Source organism: Elephantulus edwardii, unplaced genomic scaffold (assembly GCF_000299155.1).
Source record: "Elephantulus edwardii isolate Elephantulus edwardi_28Jun2011 unplaced genomic scaffold, EleEdw1.0 scaffold00120, whole genome shotgun sequence".
Classification (NCBI taxonomy): domain Eukaryota; kingdom Metazoa; phylum Chordata; class Mammalia; order Macroscelidea; family Macroscelididae; genus Elephantulus; species Elephantulus edwardii.
Window position 1 is genome coordinate 2,744,799 of NW_006399870.1, and position 17,261 is coordinate 2,762,059.

The 17,261-nt window shown below is 48.6% G+C and overlaps 1 protein-coding gene across 2 annotated transcripts in view; it reads left to right on the forward strand.

Moving 5' to 3' along the window:
• The window catches only part of PKNOX2 (PBX/knotted 1 homeobox 2), a 144,783-nt gene that overhangs the window by 74,913 nt on the left and 52,609 nt on the right, over positions 1-17,261 (forward strand). For both annotated transcript variants that reach the window (XM_006892808.1, XM_006892809.1), the window contains one exon: positions 11,760-11,931. In XM_006892808.1, the coding sequence (XP_006892870.1) occupies positions 11,760-11,931 (172 nt within the window). The remainder of the gene's footprint in view (positions 1-11,759; positions 11,932-17,261) is intronic.

Genomic DNA, 17,261 nt, shown 5'->3' on the forward strand with positions numbered 1-17,261 from the left:
ACCTCCTTAAGTGCAGTCAGCACTTTGTGAATTAGTACAGAGAAACGTGCTACTGACTTACAAAGTACCATCAAGTGTGTGTGTGAAAGAGTATATGTGTGAGGGCATGAAAGTGTGTGTGTCTCTGTGTGTGTGTGTGTGTGTGTGTGTGTGTGTGTGTGTGTGTGTGTGTGTTTTGACTGTGAAACGGAATGAGTGTGTGTGAGGGGGGGTGTGCGTGTGAGGAGTGACTGTGTGTGAAACTGTGTACGAAGAGTGTGTGTGTGTGTGTGTGTGTGTGCGCGCGCGCGCGTGCGCGCACGCATGCGCCTGTGACCAGACCAGAGTGGACAGAACTTGCCCTTCTCATGCAGTCTGACCCCTGAAACACCTTCTCTTTGGACACTGGCGAAGTCTGTAGTAATTTGGTTTAAAGTTCTGATGCCCAGTGCCTAGCCGATTCCCTCTCCTTGGTATGAAGAAATTGGACATGAAAGCCTTCCTAGAACTCGGGCTCTTGTTTTCTTGTCCTTAAGCTCTTCCAAGCCAGCCAGCTTTAACTTTGTTGAGATCTCACTTTTATTTTAAATCTTCTGAATGTGTGTGTGTGTGTGTGTGTGTGTGTGTGTGTGTGTGTGTGTGTACATGTACACACGAGCTTGTGGGGAGGAGAGGAGGACAGAGCAGACCAGGGCCTGCCCGGGGCCCACACTTGCCAAGAATGGCTCTGCCCGCCCACCTGAGGAAAGAGCTCTGGTTGGGGGCCCAGGAACCCTACCAGATGCAGTTCCTATTTAGAAACATGAAGAAGTCCTCTCCAAGGCAACCCAGGCTAACTCACCGCCCACCGGGCAGGACTAAAAATACACCCGCATGGTTTCCACGTCACACCTGAAAGTAAAAATACATCCAACCAGGAGCTGTGGGCTTTCTCTCCCCACCCCCTACCTCGCTCTCCATCTGGTCCCCTCCTGGGAGGGGAGTGAAGGGCTGGGTAGGCACCCTCCTCCTCACTCCCTTCACTGGGACCTCACCACCATCCACACCCACACCACACAGCCCTGGGAAAGGCAGGTCCTTTCCCAGCAACTGTGCCAAGAAACTGCCAGATGGCAGGTCCGAATGCAGCCCTGCTGCGGGGTGAGTTCTGAGATGGAGAGGACTTGAGGCTCTTTCTGCAGAAACTCCACTGCCCTCATCATGCTCGGTGCATTCATTCACTTTACTCCCATTCATTGGTTGGCCAAGTGTTTCTTGGTCCTCTGTTGTGGTGCACTTGGCCTGTGGGAATTCAGAAATAGGTGGTTAGGCAAAGCCTCTGATCAGGGTGCTCACCAGCTCATGGAGAAGAAGTGTTCACAGGTAACGAGTTATTAAAATGTAATAAGTGTATAAAGGAAATAAAAATACATTTTTATTGGCAGTGCTTTTTTGGTTTAAAAATGAGGTTCTGAGTTCTGATAAATTGTAAACTGCCTCTCCCACTCCTTTCTTTATTTGAATTGGCTTGTGGACTGGTTTCTCCTGCCAAATGAGTCAGTGGAGATGAGAATATAAATTTATTGGAGCGGATGGTGGCAATGTTGCTCTGATTTTTTTTAAAGGGTGCGTACACATCCTTCAGGGAAATGGAACAAGCATTAATTGATAGGTTACCAACTGCCACTACTGTACACGCATCTTCATCGAATCCTCAGAGCGACCTGTGAGGGGGGGGACATCCCTCTTGTGAAACAGGAAACTAGGGCTCAGAGACTTCGGGAACTTTCCCCAAACCACACAGCTTCCAGAGCCCATACTTGTTTCAGATTATTGGGCACTCAACCCCAAATGGTGAGTAGGGCCAAGGGGAAACCCCACAGAACCTCCACTCTGGTGATTCAGGGAAGATCACACTATCACTTGGGGGAAATCTGTAGGAAAAACTGGGTTCGGAAACTTGGACTCAAAACTCATTGTGGCCCAGTAGGAACTGCCTCACAGCTGGGTTTTCAGAGGCTGTAAATTGCAAGGGGGAAGATTACCCCTATTTATCCCATGTAATAGCTGGTGGCCTTGAACTCCCCATGGGGTACCTACCCCACTTGAGCCCCATCGTATTTTTTTAAATGATGAGAAAAATTTATATTTCTAATTAGCCAGCTGGACTCTGTAGTTGTTGTTGTGTACCATCAAGTCGGAACTAATCAGAGGCTGTTCATTGCACAGGAGATTGCCCATCCTTCTCCTGTGGGGCACCTGGTGGCCTCAAACCCCGTGACTTCAGAATTGCAGCTCAGCTTTTTGCCACTAGGCCGCCAGAGCTCCCTGGACTCAGTGTAGGTGATCCCAACTTTTTTGGCAACATCCGATGCATCATGGTCGAACATAGGCCTTCTTCTGTCCATCAGGTCTAGTCAAGATGTTGACCTTGGCCACATCAGTGTCATAGAGCTTCCTCACAGCTTGTTTGCTTTGGTGCTTGTTGGCCTTGACATCACAGTGAACACAAGTGTGTTGTTACCTTCTGTCTCCTTCATGGCTGACTCAGTGGTCAGGAGAAACTTGATGATGGCATACTGGTCAAACTTGTTGCTCCTGGGGGTACTCTTTCAGGGGTATCTGGGCTGCCTTCAGAGTCTCAGTGTCTTCGGCCGCCGGAAGGTGGGTGATGTGCATATTTTCTTTCTGTGGCAGTGGATGCCCTTCAAGACTGCCTTCTTGGCCTTTAATGCCTTCACTTTGGCTTCAGTTTTGGGAAGGGCAGGGACTTCCTTCTTTGCTTTCAGTTCCATCTTTGTAGAAAAGTCCCCATAGTATTTTTATAATCAAGTATTTTAAAATAAATATTTTAAAAGATACAATTTTTAAAACAAGACCAACCAAAGACAGCCATTGTGGTTGTTCTGACTCAGGTGAACCTGGTGTGTCAGAGCTGTGCCAGCTCTGTGTGATTTTCAGATCACCAGGCCTTTCCTCCAGGCTGGACTTGAACTCCCAATGTTTGGGTTAACAGGAGAGAGAGTAAACATTTTACAAACCGTCCAGCAATAGAAATGCAATCAATATGGATAGAAGGAACAAATGGAATCAAAGCAGAAAGAAAGGGGAGCACAGGGCTTTTTCTGAGCTACTGAAGGAGGACTGAAGTGAGCGTGTAAGCAGCTGGGGCCCACATGTCCCTCCAGCCAAGGTGACCAGCAGGCTGGGGCCACACTGTGAAAGTCCATCTTAATTCTGAGTGGGTCCTTGTCATGGTAGTGGGCAGCAACAGGTAGAGGCCATCCTGGACTGTCTCTGGAAGATTGTCTTTTATTCTGCTACCCCAGCGGGGCATAATGGGATAAAGGGTCAAAATGCCGACCCCTGGGCAGAGTTCTGAGAGGAGATGGGTGTTTAGGAACTGAGGCAGTCCCCGTGTGTCTCAGTGAGGGGTTGCTAGAAGGCCAGTCTGGTACCTGCACTGCCACCTCACAGGCCAGCCGACAAATATCCTGAGTAATCTGACCCTGGCCAGGTCTGTGGCCCAGCTGACCCATCACTGAGACTCTCCACATACCAAACTGGTCTCCATCTAGTAGATCCCCAGCTGCAGCTAGTTGACCCTGTTTGGGTCAGAGAAGACCTGTATGTACCCCATGGGGTCGCAGTGCTTGACTTTGTGGGAAGAGTTTGCCAGGCCTTTCTTCTGAGGTGACTCTGGGTAGACTCAGACCGTCAGTGTTTCAGTCAGCAGCCTAACAACCATTTTAAGCCCCTCAGAGACTCAATCCCCATCTGTTGTTAGGTGCCATCATGTTGATTTAGACTCACGACAAGAACCCCAAAGAAAACCTGCCACTTAGGGCTTTCTAGGCACCAGTCTTTAAGGGAGTAGAATACCATATCTCTCCTGTGGAGCCACCAGGATGGCCTCAAATGGCCCCCTTTCTGTTGCTTAACCCCTGCACCACCACAGCTCCTTTTGTGCCTTTTGTATGTCCCAATTTCTGATTGTCCTGCACATGGAGCCAGCAGCAGCAGGATCTCCTCTAAAGGAGCCTCAACCTGGGCTCCCTGGGTCCACCTCCGCCCACAGTGAGGCAAAAAGCAGGAAGACCCTGGGGGCTCAAGGGCAATCACAGAAGAGGAGGTGGATAGCCTGGGCAGGCTGCCACACACTTGGCTGGACCCATGATTGAGGTCTGCGGTTGTGGCCAAGGTCACAAGGGAAGGATGGCTGAGAGACTCAGAAGTGACAGCACAGTGTGACAGTGAATCACAGAGTTTATCACCCAGAAAAAGCTCAGCACCAACGTCTCACCCTGCCTGGGACCAACCTTCCCTGGCCCCCTCATCTTGGTTCTCTGTTTCCTTCTGCAGATGGTTCTCTACCTCTCTCTCTGTCCCTCTTTGTCTCTTCTTGTTGTATCTTTGTCTCTCCAAAGCTCTACATGTTTGCATTTTTGAAACTTTTCCCATCTCCATCATGGCCCTTAAATATTGTTTCCACTTCTCCCCTAAACAAGTAAAAATGTTAAAGATTTTTTAGTGGTTTGCATAAAATAATTCATATACATTATGTTTTATATTTATACAATCTCATTTACATCTTGTTTCATATTGTCATTCATATACATTGTATTTCATTTAATTTTTTTTAAATGTTTTTATTCTGATTGTCTGAGGAGTAAGAAAGATGGAAACAGTCAATAAATCTCTTGGAGTCCTTTTAGCAAAAAGATCCCTGAAAGTATATGGTCATCAGCCATAGAGTGGACTTCAGCAGACATGGAAGGGCTGCCAGTTAGAAGAATTGCCAGGAGATGTGGACCTCAGCCCCGCGGCCTTTGAGACTAAGAATAAAATGAGCTCTGTGACTGTTCCCTGTCCCTCTCTCCCTCACCACCCCAAACTTCTCTCAGGAGCTTGACCAAAGGCTCAGGAATTCTTTGCCCTGAAGAAAAACTGGGACTTGATCATGGCTGCAAGAGCTTCCTCTAAACCCTGCCTACCTCCTCTCTCCAAGGCAGCCCACCCCACACCCTCTGCCCTAGACTGGGCATTCCAGGCTGGTGAATTTGGCTGAGGTGTTAAAAAAAAAAAGACCCATGAAGGCAGAAATGTCAGAAGTAATTAAACCACACGATGGTTAAACCCCTGTAGAAATCAACACATCCGGTTTAATCACCTTCTTAAGCTAGCACAAGACTGCAATTCTGTTGAGAGGGGTTCTTTATTTCTTTGGATCGTTAAAGGGAACTGCATATCTTGAGCTTGATTTTAGTTCAGGTGCTCCTGGGGAGCAGCGTTGAGGGCAGGGGTGGGGTGGGGCTCAGAAAAGAAATAATAAAAGGTTATTCGAGATCATCTCTTCCCCTCTCCCTCTCTCCCTCTGTCCATGCTCAGCGCTGCCCCCACCCTTCAGCACCCAGTGCTGAATGTGCTAAATTAGGCCATTAGAGAAATTCATTTCTCTTTATTAGTCTGTGTCAAATCCTTTTTATTAGTGGCTGGAAACGACCTCTCTTCTGCAGTAAAATGTCATGCCAGTTCACTCTTTTTATTTGTTCTGCACTGACGAGGCTCCAACTCTCACTGAATTAGTGTGTGAGATTTATTTCCTCCAAATTTTGAAAGGCTTAAGGGAGATTGGGGTGGGGGCCGGGGTCAGGTGGGAGGTGGCGCGGTGGGAGAGGGGAGGTGGGAACTGGCAAGGAGAAGGGTGAATTCTATTGAAGCCAGATGGCCTAGGCCCTTCGGAAATGAAGCCCAATGGTCACCTTTCCCGTTCTGTTCATTGATTTCTGGGCTCTGAGGCTGAATTTCCACATCCTTGCTCTTATCCTTCTAAGGAGTATCCATTCACAATAAAGAGCCCCCTTGGTGGGTAGCACAGCTCCTAAAAAAGCAATTTTCTAATTGGACAACTGAGGCTCAGGGGAAGACTAAGAATGACAAAACCCCACGTCGGATTGGAAACGTTCGGCCCTTTGTGCCCCAGGGAGCTTAGATGCATAGCTTAGTGTTCTTTGCCCTGTGCACCCCACCTGCCCCTAACCTGCAGCTGTGGCTACTCAAAACGAATCCTTGAGAGTGGCTGCCAGTGTTAGGGGGACAGAGTTGGTGGCTAGCTCGGAAATAGGAGTCACACCTTCGTCTGTAGTCTGGGGGAGGGCCCAGACCTGGCATGCATGCTGAACCCCTCACTCCTGTAGTTGCAGGAAGACTGATGTGTTTCTCAGTGGGCCGAGCAGAATCTCCACAGTCCTCCTATCCGGGTAGCAGTAGTCTGGGTTTACAGAGGATTTAAGTAAAGTACATGGGTGTCAGAGCAGCCCCACAGACGGTTCCTGAGAGAGTTGGGGGTCAGCTGACCATGGTCGGTCAGTGAGACAGGAGGAACCCGAGGCCGGAGCCGGGAAGCTGGGGCATGAGAAGGGAGGAGCTGGGAGCTGACAGTGCATGTGCCTGTCCCCCAGCACTGACCACTCAGGCCTCGGACTTGTGGGGGAGGGCAGCTCCCATGATGCTCTGTGAGCTGTCAACCCGTAGTTAACTTAGTCAGGGGTGAACAAAAAGCCTTACCTCCTCCTGAGGTGTTGTTAGGTGCCCTCGGATCTACTATGACTCGTAGACCTCATGGACACAGATCTGCCTCGCCCTGCCCGGGGCCGTCCACCATGCTTTGTTGAGTCCATTGTTACAGTTGTTGTGTACATCCATCTAGTTGAGAGTCTTCCTTTCTTTCATTGACCCCCACATCTCCCAGCGTGATGTCTTTTTCCAAGGGCTGGCCCTTCCTGACAACTTGCCCAAAGTATGTGACGTGAAATTGCACCATCTTTGCCTCTGAGGAGCACTCCGGTTGCACTTCCCCTAAGACTAACTTGTTTGGTTTTTTGCTACCCCTCATGAGAGATAGCAGAAAACACCCCTAGAGATGTCCATCACCTCCATTCTGGAGAGATCTGACTCTTGGGACTGAAAAATCTTATCAAGCAGATGCATGCTGAGTGGCTCTTCCGGGAGGTGCATGTCTCCTCCAGTAGAAAACACTGCCACACCACGGTGCAAGCCCAGCTTGTCTAAGACCTACAAGGGGCCTCCTGATGTGCTCCTGCCTTCTTCCACTCTCCTGCCCACCTGTCCACCTCACTCAACCCACACCCTCTGGATTTTGTGTCTGACGTGTGTCAAGCCCATTCCTGTCTCAAGTACTATGCTCTAGCTTTCTCCTGCTCAGAACACCTTGCTTTACTTCCCATCTCACCAAGACTTCTTCCTCATCATTTGAGGCTTAGCTTAAATGTCACCTCCTCAGAGAGGCCCTCCCTGACTAAAGTTTTCCATCGTTGCAGGTCAAGGAGACTAGTGGGGGAGATGAGCTTGGAACTAGTAATCATAGCTGGGGAATTCAAGCCTAGTAGGTCCCTTTTCCCCAGCCCACACACCACTCGTACTGTGTACACGGAGCACTCAGTTTACACAAACAAATGATATAGCACATGAACATACATTGCATACAATTTAAAGCACATACACGTATTCACAGCTCACAAAATCTGCACCCAGATTGCGTGCACACAACCCATGAATGCAGACATGCACACACAATGCCAGCATCCTGGGCAGCATGCACACACACGCACATGCGCGCGCACACACACACACACACATGTTCTCCTTGATAGCTTACACTCAGCCATGGTGCACAGGCATGCACACACATGCACACACACAGACCATCTCTCTTCATTCTGCAGCTGCCGGTTCCCCTGCAAACTGGGGGAAAGGATTGTGCGATGACCGCGTGGCTGCCACAGAGCTGGGGCTCGGGGCTGCATTCCCACCACCTGGCACGATGCTGCAGATTATTAGTTCCTGGTAATTTAGTGCCCTTGTACAGAGTCGATTTGTGCCTTTCATTCCTAATTGATCTAGTGGCTGTTTAAATGGCAGCAGGCATCTGTTGAGAGTAGGAAGGTTCATAAGGCGCAATAATTCATAACACCGTCTGGAATTTGCCTTTCATGTCCCTCAGCTAAACCACTGCAGTGCTCTGCTTAAATTACAGCCACTGAGGCTTGCTTTGGTATTCCACTCAGGGCCAGGAGAATCTTGCATTAAACTGGGATCAGGTTAGATTAGACTATAATATGCTGTGGTATTAGTGGCTGCAAATGAAGACTTATACTGGAGTTTAACCCCTTCACCTGGTTTTCGCTTTGTCTTCAGCCAGCTGGCTAACCTAACCTATTGCTTTTCCTACCAGCTTCCTGCTGGGTCTGAATAAATCTTCTAGCAATTTGGTGCTGCAGATGGGCCAGCACCCAGCTTACAGCCTTGGAGCCTAACTCATTGTGTATCAGATCTCAAAGCAAAGCTTGGGGAGATGCTGGCCAGAGCAGGATGCTGACATGCCACACAGCTCATCTGAAGCTGGAATCTGTTGTCTCTTATCCACCTTATGGCACAGGGTAGATAGTTCAGACTCCCCAGCTACTCCCCAGGAGAAAAGATGTGACAATCTGTTTCCATAAATATTTATGGTCTTCAGGACCTTCTGAGGCAGTTCTTCTCTGTCCTGTAAGGGTCACTATGAATGTTGTATACCATTGAATTGGATCCCAAAGCTGACCCCCCAGCAGGTTTTCAGAGGCAGTTAATTGCATGAGAAGAGATGGCCCATCCTTCTCCCATGGAGCAGCTGGTGGATTCGAACTACATGCCTTCAGGTTTGCAGCACAGCTTCTAGCCACTAAGCCACTAGAGCTCCCTAGGGTCACTAAGAAGGAAATCAACTTGATGACACTGGCTTCGGTTTGGGGATTGAGTTTACCTGCCACTGCCCTTGAGTTTGATTTTTAAAACAAAAATCTATTTTCCTTGTTATATAATATTTAACAGAATCTTTTTTCCTAGGTGCTACATAGTATTCTGTAGTATGAATGTACCACAATTTCTCAGTCCAGACCATTTCTTGATGGTCATTTGGGTTATTTCCATTTTCTTGCTATTGTAAATAATGCTGCTGTGGAAAAAAAAGTGTGCCAATCTCCATTTGTATAACAATTCTATTTTCCTTGGGTATATTCCTAACAGTGGAATAGTTGGGACATATGGGATTTCTGTGTTCAGCTTTTTGAGGAAATGCCAAACTGCCTTCCAGAGTGATTGTACCATTTTACAATCCCACCAATCTTTCCACATCCTCTCCAACACTGATTGGGGGAATTGGAGAGAGGGGGTGTAAAATAGGCAATGGGGAAAATCACTGGGATAGCAGAGGTTAGTGGGCAGAAGGAGCAATGACGGGATAGGAAATATCTAATGGGGACTTGAAAAGATGGGGTAAAAATAGGCATAGATCAATAGTAATTCATTTTATAAAAATATATAGAGATATATAGATGTGATTTTATGAAACACAATGTGACTGAAAGATTGTCAAACAGTGTATGTGAAAGAAACAGAATGTGTATAAATTTTGTATGCAAACCAATATAAAATTTTTTTAAAAGATAATTTAAAAAATCTGTTTCTCCAAGTCAATGCCAACTTGTGGAACCCCTTGTTTAACAAAACCCAGCTGTTCTGAAAGGTTTTATTGGTGGTAATCCTTACAAAATCAGACTGTCAGAGCATAATGTCACTGGCAGGACTGAACCACTAATCTTTTGGTTCGTTATTGTCGTGTACCATGAAGTTGGGACCAACCCTTATCTGACTCTCCAGCAGGTTTAACAAAGGCAGTAAATGACAGGAGTTGATTGCCCATCTTTCTTCCATGGAGCAGCTGGCAGATTTGAACCATGTGCCTCTGAAATGGCAGTGTGGTTCCTTACCACTAGGCCACAAAGTATGAACCATTTGTGGTACCCTGAAACGTGGGCCTGACATGGCAGAGAGAACACAGAGGGCAAAAGCCAGGCCAGGGTTCATAGGGTTGCTGTGTGTCACAGCACCTAACAACTAAAGATATGGGTGGAAGGTGGACAGGAAAAGATGTTTTCTGTCTTTTGGGCCAAAATTATTAGAATTTCAAAGTGAAACAGGTTGTTAAGGGCCATCCCGCTCACGTACATGCACACGCTGACTAGGTGCTCAGTCCTTTAGGCGTGTTCACTCACAGTGACAGGAGCGAAACGCATGATGCCTTGTCCTGTTCAGGATTTACTGCAGTGTCCAGCATGGTAGCCATTAGCCACACGAGGCTATTTAAGTTAATTAAGATGAAACAAAATGTAAAATTCCATCACCTAGTCACAGCAGCCATATTTTAAGTTCTAATGATCAGATATGGTGAGTGGCTAACATACAAGGCAGTGTGAATTATAGGGCACTCCTGCCATTGGAGAAGAAGCTCTGTTGGACAATGCTTGCTGGGGCATAGCATTTGGCAGAGGCTTGAGGCCGAGACTCAACACAGATTCCTCCTCTTCTTCTCCCAAAAAGCAGGGCTAAGGCACAAAGAGCTGACCCACTGTAGCCCTTGTGGGCTAGTGGTAAGGAATTGCACTGCCAGTGCAGAGGTATGTTCAAATCCACCAACTGCTCCATGGAAGAAAGATGAGAAATCTCCCATATAACTAACTGCCTCTGAAAACCTACTGGAGGATCAGCTATGGGTCAGTTTTGACTTGACAGTGTCCAACAACAACAGCCCACAAAGAAGGGAGCTGGATTTGGTGGTCCCAGAGGCGTGAGGAAGGAGAGCAGAGATGCACAGGAGCGTCGGGCAGCAGAGGAGCTCTTCAGAGTCCTGGGTCAAGAGCCCATGCATATACATGCACACATGCTGAACTTGGAGATCGTTGCTCACACATGCTATGGCAACAAATGTGCTATGCCTTCATACCTGCACGTAGCACATGCATGGGTAACATGTATGTACTCAAAATATGTTCTGCTAGACTCTGGACATGTAGGGATGAATAAAGTGGGCTTGATTCCTGGCTTCTGTAGCTCACAGTCTGTGATGAAAGTAGATGATGAAGCAAGCAGCTTAGGGTGCTCCAAGCATAGATTTGGCATATTAGGGTAGAAGCCTGAATTGTTGAGGTCTGAGATAAGACCAATGAAGCTAGTCAGGTAAGCACGTTAGTTGTAAACATGTTGATACGTGATAAAACCACATGTACCCCACACTCACGTACCCTTCCATTCATTGCCTCACCCAGTCATTCGCCATCTATTTATTAAGTTCTGCTATGAGCAAGCCCGGGCAAGGCCAGAGGGATGCAGTGATCACTAAGACAGGGATCCTCTATGAGGAAGACAGTGAAGATACCAGTCAGCAAATCATTATTTCGTTACCTTTGTGCTGAGTGTGTGCTGATCGAAAGTTGTGAGAATCTGTTAACATTTGTAATAGGGGGGACTGGCATGGAGACCTTTGTCCACCCCGTGTGGACAAGCCTTCTGGCCGCACACCCACGCACACATTCCTGCTTGCGCTGTGTGAGCACACAGGATTACGTCTGTGCTGCGCTCACATGGCGCTGGTCGGTAGCGGTGCTGTAACCTCCCTCTGGCAGCATGTTCACCACTCTTCTGGACACTTCCCACCAGGTTCACCTGGAGCACCTGCTTCTTTAAAGGGTTGTCACCCACCATCTCTCACTATATCCATGTAGTGTGTCAGCTCCAGAAGAGGAATAGAAGCGTGCCAACGCCCTAGGAACCAGGAGCCTGGGGTGCCCATGAGTTGCCGCCGTGCAGGCTGGCAGTGGTGACAGGAGCAACCCTGGCCCCCTGCAGCCTAGCGGAAGTATGGTCTTTGTGTGTACACATGTGTGAGCTCTTTGTGTTCCCCACAGGCACCCTCTTTTCCCGCTCCTGACGCTGCTGTTCGAGAAGTGTGAACAGGCCACCCAGGGCTCTGAGTGCATCACCTCAGCCAGCTTCGATGTGGACATCGAGAACTTTGTCCACCAGCAGGAGCAGGAGCACAAACCCTTCTTCAGTGATGACCCAGAACTGGACAATCTGGTAAAGACCGGGGCTTTCTCCCCTCTAATCCTTTCCTAAGTCCTTAGAAATGCTTCTTTAATTAATTCATTGGAGAAACTGGGGAGCCAGCACTACGTGGCAGGCATTAGAGGCATTGTTCCAGAAGCTGAGAACTAGATGTAGGTTCCTTAGAACCAGAGCTCCATGCAGAGGTTTGCTGCCTAAGTTCTCGCTCTCCCCATGTGGCACAGGCCTCTCACTACTCACCCCCTTGCAGGAGAGTGGAGGCAAACTTGTTGCCAGCAAGTTGGTTCCAAGTCACAGCAGCCCTTCAGGTGGGGTAGAACTCCCCCTAGAGGTGCCGAGGCTGGAATCTGTGGAAGCCAACTGCTGCCTTCTTTCTCCCATGGAAGGTCCAGTGAGTTCAAAATGCCAGCCTCTTGGTTGGCAGCACTCCTGTGCCACCATGGCTCCTTAGAGAAGAGTAGGGCACTACCAGCCAGAATGTCTGGGGCGGCTGTGGCTTGGGCTGGTTTTCTGACACATCAGGCAGTTGCCTGCCTTTGGTTGCCAGGACAGGAGTTAAAGTCTGGCCTGCTGCAGGGTGACATGCAGGGTAGCATATTCCAACTCACCACCAGAGTAAGACCTGGAGATGCAGCCATCTGCAGAAGACAACTAGGCAGGTCCTGTTGATTTAGGGGGTCATGGCGGAATCAGGGTCCTAAGCCTAGTTTGGCATCCAGACCATCACTTCAGATTTAAAAAGTACATGTGGATCCACCACTCTGACTTTAAAAGTTCAGCTCATTGCCCTGGAGTCGAAACCAACTTGTAGCTTATTCTCTAGTGGGTTTTCAGAGGCTGTAAGCCATAGGGGGAGGAGATTGCCCATCTTCCTCCCGCGAGCAGCTGGTCTATTAAAACCATATGCCTTGATGTTGGCAGTGCAACTCCTTACCCCCTAGGCCACCAGAGCTCCCTGATATAGAAACTGTTGTTGTTCATCAGGTGAGTACAACCTTTTGAACAACCGACCTGAGCCCTGCCCTATCCTGTGCCATCTTCACAATCTCTTACACACTTGAGCTCATTGCTGTAGACTCCGTAATCAGTCTACCTAGATGAAGGTCTTCCTCTCCTTCACTGTCCTTCCACCTTTCCAAGCAAGATGTCCTTCTCCAAGGAATTGCTACATACCAAAGTAGATAAGATGAAACTTCACCATCCTTGCCTCCAAGGAACAACCCGACTGTACCTTCTTCTCCAGGATACATCTGTCTGTTCTTTTGGCTATCCATGGGATATTCAGGGCTCTTCTGCAACACCGCAGCCCAAAGGCATCAATTTTTCTGTCATCCTTATTCATTGTCCATCTCTCAGATGCATAGCAATTGATTGAAAGAACCAAATGAGGTGGGGCCTGTGAATCTGCATTTCTTAACATTTCCAGGTCCATTTCCATGACCAGTTAGACTTGGTTCCCACTGAACAGATGACAGCTGAACTCTTACCTCTGGAATATCTACTGAGGAAGAGTGACAAAGGCCTGCTGTTTTTCTCCAGTTCTGGAGACTCACCCATCACAGTCTCTCTCTCTCTTTCTCTTTCTCTCTATCTGAAATGTGTCTTTTTTAATGAACTATCTTTACTTCTACCTTAAAACAAAAAGGTCCTCAAACTGTAAAAAGCTGCCCTGGAATCGAAACCACATTCTTACTTTTCTGTGGCATATTATTCAAATTATGCACAGTGAATTCAGAAATGGCAAAAATTCCCACAATCACAAACACACTGATTATGGTGTTGACCCCTTACCTCTAGAGTTTAGTCCATACCTGCCTCCCAAAGGAAAATATAATTAGAAAAACAAACGTGTTTCCAGCAAGGAGAGATGAGAAAGTACACACACACTCACAGAGCACACCTGTCAAGCAGATGAAAGTGATTTGGATATTAATCTTGGTTGTGATTATCTACCGCGCTGTGTCTCTCAGAGTTGAATGTGGTGCGTTATGGAACGCGGAAGAGCTACTGAAAGTGCCTGGATGATCTGGAAATTGGTGACGTGTTAGTGGACCTGGCATCCGGGGTGAGAGCCAGACTTGACCAGAGGATAAGCAGTGGCAGAGCAGCTGAGAGCCCATCCCTCTGCTCCTCCCTCACCTCTCCCTCTTCCTTCCTACTTCCCTCCAAGCCCTGGGCAGCCTCACTTCCCAGGGAGCCAGGCCACTGTCCCTCAAGCCTTGGCTGCTCCCCTACCCCATCCCAGGGGAAAGCTTACCCACAAGTCTGCCTTTGCCCTGCTTTGGGGGCAATTTGAATGATAGAATCCAGGTGTAAAAAAAAAAAAAAGAATCCAGGTGTAAAGCAGGGGGGCAGAATCCATGCCCATGGCCCGTTCCTCTCTTATAAGAAACTGAAGCCTGGACTAATTTGGAAATGCCTTAAATAAGACTGTATAGGGAGAAAGAATTGAAACCTCTAAGGGCAGTGTATTGTTGCTGTTGGTCACATCGGTTCTGACTCAAGGCAAACCAGCGTATGCAGAGGAGAACCACACTACAGGGTTGTCAAGGCTGTGAGCCTTTGAAAGCGTCAGGCCTTACCTCTGAGGTGCCAGTGGGTAGGTTTGAACCACCAACCTTTGGTTAATAGTCCAGAGCTTAACTATTTGTGCCATCTAGGACTTGTCAAAAGAGGAAGGACCCTGGGAACACAGTCTTTTCCTTCACCTTCCACCACCTGCCAGGTAAACTGTGAAGGACCTATTACAGTGTTGTGGTTGTGTACCGTAGAGTCGGAACTGCCCATAGCTGACCCCCAGCGGGTTTTCAGAGGTAGTTTGTTGCACAAGAGGAGATTGCCCATCCTTCTCCCACGGAGCAGCGAGTGGCCTCAAACCAGGTACCTTCGGAACTGCAGTGCAACTTCTTGCCAGTAGGCCACCGGAGCTCCTGGAAAATGCCCACATGAGACCAGCTCCATGCTGACCACTAGAGCTCCTAAGGTTCTCTTTGCCTCAAAGAATCTGATTTCCTCTGTCAGTCCACACAGCTTGGTTATCTTATGTGCCAAGCTTGCCTGGGGACGTGGAGATCATCTAGGTGCCCAAAGGTGCAGACTTCTGATATTCCTGCTCTTCTACTTCAGGGGCTGAGCTGGGTGGGAGTGGTAGCTGGTAGAATGGACATCCCATCCTCTTGTGTGCATCCTATCTACTGAGCTGATTTGGGCTGAGCCATGGAGTCAGTAACTCATTGATTGATCAACCAATTAAATGTAGAGACAAAAGATCTCTACATTCACTCCCTATGTGACTTTGATGGCATAAGCCCTTCGGGGTTCAGTTTCCTCATCTGAAAATCTCATGTGAATGTAAAAAACAGTACATGACATGGCTGGTGGAAATAGCCTTAACTAATTCCCAGCATCTGGAAGGCCAGATAGCATCACTAAGCTTTCTGCCTTCACCGTCTGGCTCATGTGAGAGTCTGGATGTGATGAATATGGACACTTTTCCGGGGAGTCCAGCAGCACCCTTTGCCAACCCCCATTCCTGGTCCTGTGAAGGGAGGTGAAATGAAGAGACCAACCACAAGAGCCATCATTAGAACAAGAATCATGTCGCCAGCTCAGCCGAGATGCACATAATTAGAAATTAGAAAAAGGTCAGATCGCGTCATTATCAGCTCAATCAGCTGCCGAGTGCCACAGTCAGTTAATTTGGCATCTGTATTTTTTACAACCCTGCACACGTAGCCCAACGGACTGTAACTCTTTATCCGGACAGATATACTGCGCAGCCGAGCAGGGACATAAAATGAGAGACCTCAAGCAAATGAGCTGAGATAATTGAGAGATTTATGTTTTATATATGCGTGTGTCAGGGCAGCTTGCCTTTGCCCTTGAATATTGACTTTCATAGATGGGACGGTGAGGAGGGCACTCGAGTCGCCCAAAACTCTCGTCCCATCTCCAGACCCCAGGGCCTCCCTCTGGGCCTGCTTGCTCCCAAGCCAATAATCCCCACGATCTCCAGCTATACCAGGTTCATCATTGAGAAACTGATCTTCCCCACCCCTGCTCATTGCCTTTCTCTCCCCACAGCAAATTGCTACGTCATGCTCTCCCGTGTTCCTGCTTTTAGACAGTCCCGTAGGAGTGCTAAGTTCTCCCACGGGCACCCCAAAGATTCTGGGGCGTAGACGTTTCTGAGGAAATGTCTCTCCCCTGGATATCCAGCTGCTCCTATTGGCCCACCAGAGAAGAGGCCCTCAGAGAAGGGTGTTTTCTGACCATGGACAATGCTTCCTGCTGAGCCTCGGGAGGCTTTCTAGGAGGTAATCTCTAAGCAAGCAGATCAGCGGGGCTTTCCTCATGTAGAGTCACTGGGAGGCTCCAACCACTGACCTCTCAGTCAGTGTCTGAGCACTTACCCACTGTGCCACTAAGGCTCCTCTCAGAAGGTTCGGAGGTGGGACTTGGAGAGAAACAGGAATCCCTGGTGTTGGTGCAAACAGTTAACACATTTGGCCGCCAATGGAAAGGTTGGCGGTTCAAGTCCACCCTGGCACACCTGAGGAGGCCCTGCAGGTTGCTTCCCAAAAGGCAGCCACTGAAAATCCTGTGGAGCAGAGTGCTCTCCCAATGCCTGTCGAGTCACCACGAGGCAGAGCTGACTCACTGGCAAATGTTTTTAAGAGAAATATCCTGCCCTCCTTTTACACAGGGGTCACTGCCACGCAGAAAGGAAGAAGGGGGTTGTCAGGACCAGAACCCAGGTCGACTGACTTCACACCACCTCTCATCTTCCTGAAGCAAACAAAGCTGTCCTTTAAAATGACATTCCCAGTTATCCTACCCAGCACATGCACGCTCACTCTTCTTCCCTCTTGTGCCTTGAAGTAGCTTCTCAAGGACCAAGCAGGACACCTCCCACCCTACCTCCTCTGAAAAGGTCATCTCCACTCTTTATACCTTACCCTGTCCCACGCCCCCCAACCCAGCCTGAGCTCACATCAGTCCCATGCCCTCCAGGCCAGCCTGCGCTCACGTCCCACAGCCCAGCCTGCGCTCACGTCCCACAGGCCAGCGTGCACTCATGTCCCACAGCCCAGCCTGAGCTCATGTCCCATAGTCCAAACTGTGCTCACGTCCCAGAGGCCAGCGTGTGCTCACGTCCCACAGCCCAGCCAAAGCTCACGTCCCACAGCCCCCAGCCTGTGGTCATGAGCCCTGTGAGGCCCTCAATGGGCCCAGCAGCCTCTGACTGGTGGTTGGTAAAGTTTGTAAAATTTGCAAGTTGCCCAAACCCCTTTGAAAAGTAAGAGCTTTTTGTTTTATAAAATCTGATTTATAGGCCCCCA